Here is a 6,806-nt window from a genome sequence, read left to right on the forward strand (position 1 = left end):
AGGCACCAAAACAGAACAACACTGCTCAACTAGAGGAGATATGAGGGGCTATTATAACTTAATCCTAAAACTAAATTTAAACAAGTTATTTGCTAAATTAGTCTTCTATTTTACCTTTTTGAAAACACCAGTATTACTGTTTGAATTTAAAAACATATGAAATAAAACTAAATCTTACCAATGGCAGTCCTACAAATGACATTATAGAAAGCATTTGCTAAACGATGTGCTGATTAATTGGAAAACTTAGAAAAGGGTTCTTGTCATGAAGATATTTCAACACTGCTAGTTCACTGCACAGCAAGAATTTTGTACATTTAGCAGAACCATTGAATTAGAAAGTCAGGAAACCTGGGTTCTAGTACCAGTTTTATTTATAACTAACCATGTACAAATCACTTATCTATAAAATAATGGTTAACATCTACTCCTTAATTCACAAATAGATCACAAAACCAACATCCTTCCCAAGAAAACCTTACTGTAAACCAAGACATTCCCACTATTTAGACTAGGTTTTAACTCAAAGGTTAAGAACTCAAAGGTTGAGAAAGACAAACTGGAGCATTTGTCTTTTATTTACCAGTTGCATACCTTAATTCTGCAGATGGATAATCTGGTTGAGATAAGCATTGCCATCTCTCAATTTTTACAAAACAAAAAGCTACCAACAAGAAGTTAATGGTGAAGAAAAATTTGGCTCAAAAATAACACAACTGAGAAATAGCTTTGTATTAAGTGCAGTACTTATAACATCCCTGATGTCAAATGAACAAAATTTAGCTTTAGGTCACTAAAGCATGTTTACCCTTTTGAAGAAACATGTATTGCTAGGGCAGCCATCCTACTTCACTGGAAATAACGTTAAACTTGTAGACTGTTCAAATGGCCAATCAAAATGACTAAGAAACATTATCGTGTGTTTTTTTGTTTGTTTCTTCATCCTTTCTCTTTCCTTTTCGTTCAAAAATTCAGTTCCCCATCCTAGACCAGACTCCTCTGTCCTCTGCCAGGGTATAAGAAAAGTTAGCATTCTGTCACTATAGAACATAGAAGAGGAATTAGCATGTTATTGAATAAAGAATCAGGAAGATAATTCTAATTGGGTATAGAAAAATTTATACACCATAAACATCTGTATATGTACACCATTTATCATATATACGTATTGTGACAACCATATGTATTAATAAACCTTCAAAAGGTAAGCACCTATATTTTCTTGTAATTAACAATTTTAGTTTTGTGCAATTTAGTCTATATTTGTGGACTTCCCCTTACATATGGTGACAGAGAGACTGAAACATGGTTCACAGAGAAACACAGAACATATACAAATCTCATAATAAAATAACCATGTATACCACTGTTTAGGGAAATATTTTAGAGGAAACATACTTTCACTACTGGCCCCAAATCCCATCATCCACTTAGGTTCTTCAATGTCAACTTTTAATACAAAAATACCTTCAAGCTGATAATTAAGAACATTCACAATGACTTACAAAATGGACAATATTCCAATGCTACACAAAACGGTTCTATAATACACAGCTTAAAGTTTTAAAATTCTTGGCTGGCACTTGATTTTTTTTATAGCTGATAGACACGATAACTACTGATCTGAGTAAAATACTGTTTTTAGCTTATACATATGTTCTAAACCATATTATTACCTCACAGAACAGTAAAGAATAAATCACTTTCTGTTGAAGAATCCTCTAGGACAAACACCAAACCTATACAGCCAAAATATTTTAGGGAGGCAAGTAAACATTTTAAGACAAGTCATGACCAGTGGATAAAAATTTGCATTACCCAATTATATGTCCAGGAATTGTTCCTCTGAGTCAATAAAGCATGTATTGGGCATAAATTAAAAACACAAACATAAAAAGCAAGTTACTTTTTTTTTTTTTTTTTGGTTTAGAAGGGTGTTTAATTCATGACATTACTAAGAATGGGTGTTTTTTGGGATAGAAAATTGGTCACATATACCAAATACACATTTTATATTCCAAAATAAAAACTGAGATTTCTTTTAAAACAGTGGAATCCTGATTTTTTCTTTTTCTTTTTTTTTTTTTTACTTTCTGTGAGCTTGTGAGGCCATTCTGCACATTATCAAAATGAAATCATTATGCAGTAACCTTATATGTATAAATCCAATTTTTTCCTTTGTAGAAGAAAACCAAAATAATTTTACAAACTACATTTAACTTAGAATATAAAGAACTGACTAGTGTAAAATTTTGAAAATCTACCACTTTGTTTTGAAGGAAAGTACACATCCTTCAAAACCCCGCCAACAATTCCTAGTTCAGTTTTCTATTATACAAATCAAAAAGTTAAATTCCTTGTGGCACTAACCAAAACTTAAAAATTAACAGAAGACTGAATTAATTTTTAAAAAAAGCATACTAACTAATCTAAACAATCCACTGTGCAATGAATATTTGAACAGTGAAAAAAACCTACTAAGCATCCCAATCAATTGTATAGTTCTTGCTTCCATATTTTAATTCTGGACTTTCAAGATGGTAAATTATTAAACAGGTCGATTTCATGGACTGTCTAAACCTTGTAGTATTTCAAAATATTACCCTTTCTAAACCAAATCTGTGGTCCTAATCAACTTTTTTTCCAAGAAAAAGAAAGGATATGTGTTTAAAATACATTCCATAGCAGTAGAAACATCTTAGTGTCTCAAAATACTATTTACAAAGAACCCTGCTGATCCTGTGCATTTCGCTGAGGTGCTACTTGCACCCAGACTTCATCATCTGAAAAAGAACTTGAACTTCCTGACTCAGAGTCCAGCTCACTGAATCCATCTAAGTCCCATTCAGTACTAGACTCACTCCGTGCATCATCTTCCTCAGTAATAAAACTCTGACCAGGTTCAAGGCAGGAAGGATAAACACGAGCACAAAGGCAAATAAAGCCAGAGTCAAACTGCAAAAGGCCTAACATGGTACCTATATTAATCCACTGATCTTCCCTAGTATCATACTCATACACTGTCACTCGGTTCTTTTTCCATTGTGGGGTTGTAGAAGTGATGAGAAGCAACTTTTGGTCATGATTGACAATCTGGTAGTTGTGGGTCTCTGAATCCAAAGGAATATTACTAATCCGCCTCCATTCTCCCCTAGCTGGGTTGTAGACCTTCATGACTGGGATGTCACAGATACAGTAGATTTCATCATTGAAGACACATGCTTCCTGAAAGTCACTACGTTTAAGAGAAGCACAGTTCAGCCACATATTGTGGCTAGGATCATAGCAAAGCATGCGCTTACTGTTGACAGCATAAAGATAGTTCTGAACCACTATGAGTTCAAAGGAATAGAAGGAATGAGGGACAGGAGCCACCAATGCCCACTGGTTTCTCTGAACACTGTAGCATTCCACTTCCTTCAACTTAACTCCAGTAATAGGGTCTCGTCCCCCCAAAATGTAGATGTAGCCATTGAGATATGCCACATCCATGCCCTCACGACACAGCAAGCGATCTGCAAGTTGCTGCCAACTATTCTGAGCTGGTTTATACACCCAGAGGTCTTTCCTGGGCTGAGCAGCTAGATAGATGTCATGGTCTGGGGAGACACAGACAGCTGAAGAGGTGACAGTCTTAGTGTGAGCAAAGCTTGTCAAAGGGGATGGCATTGTGTAAATGTCCCCCGAGTAAGGGTCATAGCAGAGAAAGGGATCTCTAGGGTGTCCAAAGAAGATCACCATCTCCTTGGCACACATACCCAGTCTCTGGGGTGGATTTTCTGCTGCAGATACAAGAGAGTTGCTGCTGCTACTGCTGCTGCTGCTGTTTGGCACTGGCACCAGAGACTTGTACAACAGGTCACCATAGCGCATCTGCAGGGCCCCTTCAATAACGTCCAGGCAGTACTTCTTCACGATGGGCTTGGTCAGCAGCCCTTCTAAGTAGTCCTGATCTTCTTCAGTGAAGTGCATCCAGCGCACGCACTTGAAGACTTCTGCAGCACTGGGACCCCGCTCTTTGGCAGCAGCCTCCAGCCACTGCACAGCTACATGGCATACAGTCCGCTCACTCTCTATGTCCAGACTATCCAGGCGTAGGACAGCCAGCAGCTGGGCCAGGGTTAGATCTGCTAGAGTCTCCTCCCGAATTGAACCCATTCGGCTGAGCTGCTTGAAGTTGTGAGCTATGTAGGACTGGGCCTGAGATCGAAGCTTGTGATGGTCGAAGGCGTCTGCAAACTTGAGGATGGCGGTGCAGTTGGTCAGGTCAAGACGTCGGGCTAAGAAGGAGGCACAGGCTTCCCGCACATATTCCAGCTGTAGCATGTCCGAGGCTGCGTACAGGCGCTGCACATTGGCCTCACTGAGAGACACACGACCCGTGTAGCAGTAGTCGACCAACACCTCGAAGGACTCGGCGTCCACATCGTGCATGGTCACGCTGGCCTGCTGGCTCTCGTACATGCCACCTGTGAACATGCTCTTGAAGTACGGACACGCAGCTGCTAGCACGTTGCGATTGCAGGAAAAAAGGCGACCCGTGCCAGGCCCGCTGCCAGGCGTCACCACCTCGATGGTCACATCACACAGCAGCCGCGCGTCGTAGAAGGACTTGAGCTGTGCCAGCAGGGCTGCAGAATGGGCCGTGTCCTTTAACTCCTCTGGACCCGTGAAAAAGGCCGAAACCGAGGGCTTGGAAATCCTCTTGGGCCGCCTCCCACCACGAGGACTGGCGAGGCGGCGAGAGCGCGGGACGTCTTCCCGGGACTGCATGGTGGAGATGGCGACTGGCGCTGACGGCGAGAAAGGCTGCAGGACCCGGCTCTGGCTCCTCCTCAACCTTCCCTCGCTGACGCTAAGACAAGCCGCGTCCTGGAACAGACTGCGGCACGGGCCGCACTTCTGAATTCAGCCCTATCCCGCGGTGAGGCCTCCCTTTATTGCATAGACAGTGGCTGACTCACCCTCTCTCACTCCCGCGCCCTTTCTCCGCCTCCGCTCGCCCTCACAGGACCCGCTGGCTTGGAGCCGCGGAAGCCCCCACTGCAGCGCTGGCGATCCCGCTAGGCGCCCGGGAGAACTACTGCTCCCAGGTTGCCTTTCGCGCCCCGAGGCCTGCTGGGGCTCTCGGACGGCCGGGCGGGGACAGAGGGAAAGAAACCGCTTTGCATGTTGGGAGTAGTAGTTTGTGTAATATCGCGAGCTGTCCTTTAGTTGACTGCTCTAACAGTAGAAATTAATTCTCCTGGATTTGATGGTGAAGAGACGAGGTCTCACTATTCTTGCCCAGGCTGGTCTTGAATTCCTGAGGGCTCAAATTATCCTCCTGCCTCGGCCTCTCAATGTGCTGGGATTACAGGCGTGAGCCAACGCCCCCTGCCAGTATTTCATAGGGTTTTGTGTGGTTGAATGATACCTTACATGGGATACTTAGATACATGTATGTTTTTGGTTAGAAGAATAATAAAGCGTTACCTCGTGCCTAGAATGTAGCCAATAACTGTTAGATTCTCTTTTATAATTTATGATAAATGAGGCACCCACTAATTTGAAACCGAGTATTATTTTAAACCGCAAAATTTTACAAAGAACTTCTAGTTTTTAATGTTTATTCCTTCGAAAGATTTTGAAGGGCATTAACAATATTTTCAATATTAAATGATATCTATTGGTTTCGTTTAATAAGGATGTCTTAGACGACTAGGTTGAGGTCCTAAAGAACAGTATTAATAGATGGTCTCAAATATGCAAATCTGGCATATAAAAATAAATTATTTGCTGCTCTCACTAACATTTCATCTCTGGAGAGCAGGAGTATTTTCGTTAAGCTCCAAATATGAATGTTTTCAAGTCGTCTAATACAGCCTCTTTCACTGCCGTTCCACAAATCAATTAACAGATTATGTAATTCCCTTTATTCAGGAGTTTTGGGAGTATTTTAACTCAAAATATTTCAACAAACAGACTTTGTTCTGTACAAAAGCACATGATTCTCAGAATTCAGCATCAGTACATGCCCTGACATTCCTTGAATTAATATATAGTATAGTCTATGCTTTACAAAGTCTTTTATATTTGCATTGGGATCAACAGTTAAATCATCAAAATCAAGTATTAGAGATTTGAGGCAGGAAAATAGGGTCTGGAGGCAGGGAACATAAGGCTGATTCACACTTTAGCTATAACAGGAAAGATCCTCTCCATAGGGTGTATGCTGAGTAAATGAGTTTGTAACTTTACTTCATTGTCTTCATTTACATAGGGTGTACACCAAGTAACCAGTGGAATCCTCTAGAGGGTATTTAAACCTCCAGAAATTCTGTAACAGGGCCCTTGAGCCCCTATGCTTAGGCCCGCTCCCACACTGTGGAGTGTACTTTCATTTTCAGTAAATCTCTGCTTTTGTTGTTTCATTGTTTCCTTGCTTTGTTTATGTGTTTTGTCCAATTTTTTGTCCAAAACGCCAAGAACCTGGACACCCTCCACCAGTAACAGACTTTTTCAGATAACTTTTATTACAAAACCATGACTGCTCCTGCTGCTAGTTTGTTATGTTACCATAACCTAATAAAGAAAATCATCAGTGTTACATGCATGTATGGATAACAGATTACAAGATAATAACTTTCAAATTGTTTTTCTCTTATCAGCTGAAGATAACTTCAACTTATCAGCTGAAGCCCACTGGAAATACTCTAGGGTAGACACATTAAATTAAGTCAGCCTCTGGGCTCCAATAACTCCTCTGTAAATAAAAAGAGATGTTAGATATCCCTCAGATACACCAGAGAGAATCAAGTCAGTCA

The 6,806-nt window shown here is 40.8% G+C and overlaps 1 protein-coding gene across 1 annotated transcript; it reads right to left on the reverse strand.

The window, feature by feature from the left end:
- Positions 1–352: 352 nt before the first annotated feature.
- Positions 353–6,405, reverse strand: LOC101123709 (kelch repeat and BTB domain-containing protein 7). The gene has a single exon (XM_004054422.5). The coding sequence runs from the start codon at positions 4,771–4,773 to the stop codon at positions 2,719–2,721; it is 2,055 nt and encodes a 684-aa protein (XP_004054470.4). The 5' UTR covers positions 4,774–6,405; the 3' UTR covers positions 353–2,718.
- Between the last annotated feature and the right edge of the window lie 401 nt (positions 6,406–6,806).

This window comes from Gorilla gorilla, chromosome 14 (assembly GCF_029281585.2).
Source record: "Gorilla gorilla gorilla isolate KB3781 chromosome 14, NHGRI_mGorGor1-v2.1_pri, whole genome shotgun sequence".
NCBI classification, from domain to species: domain Eukaryota; kingdom Metazoa; phylum Chordata; class Mammalia; order Primates; family Hominidae; genus Gorilla; species Gorilla gorilla.

Bases quoted from the DNA above. Each gene is read 5' to 3' on its own strand.
- LOC101123709 (XM_004054422.5), bottom strand. From the start codon at position 4,773: ATGCAGTCCCGGGAAGACGTCCCGCGCTCTCGCCGCCTCGCCAGTCCT.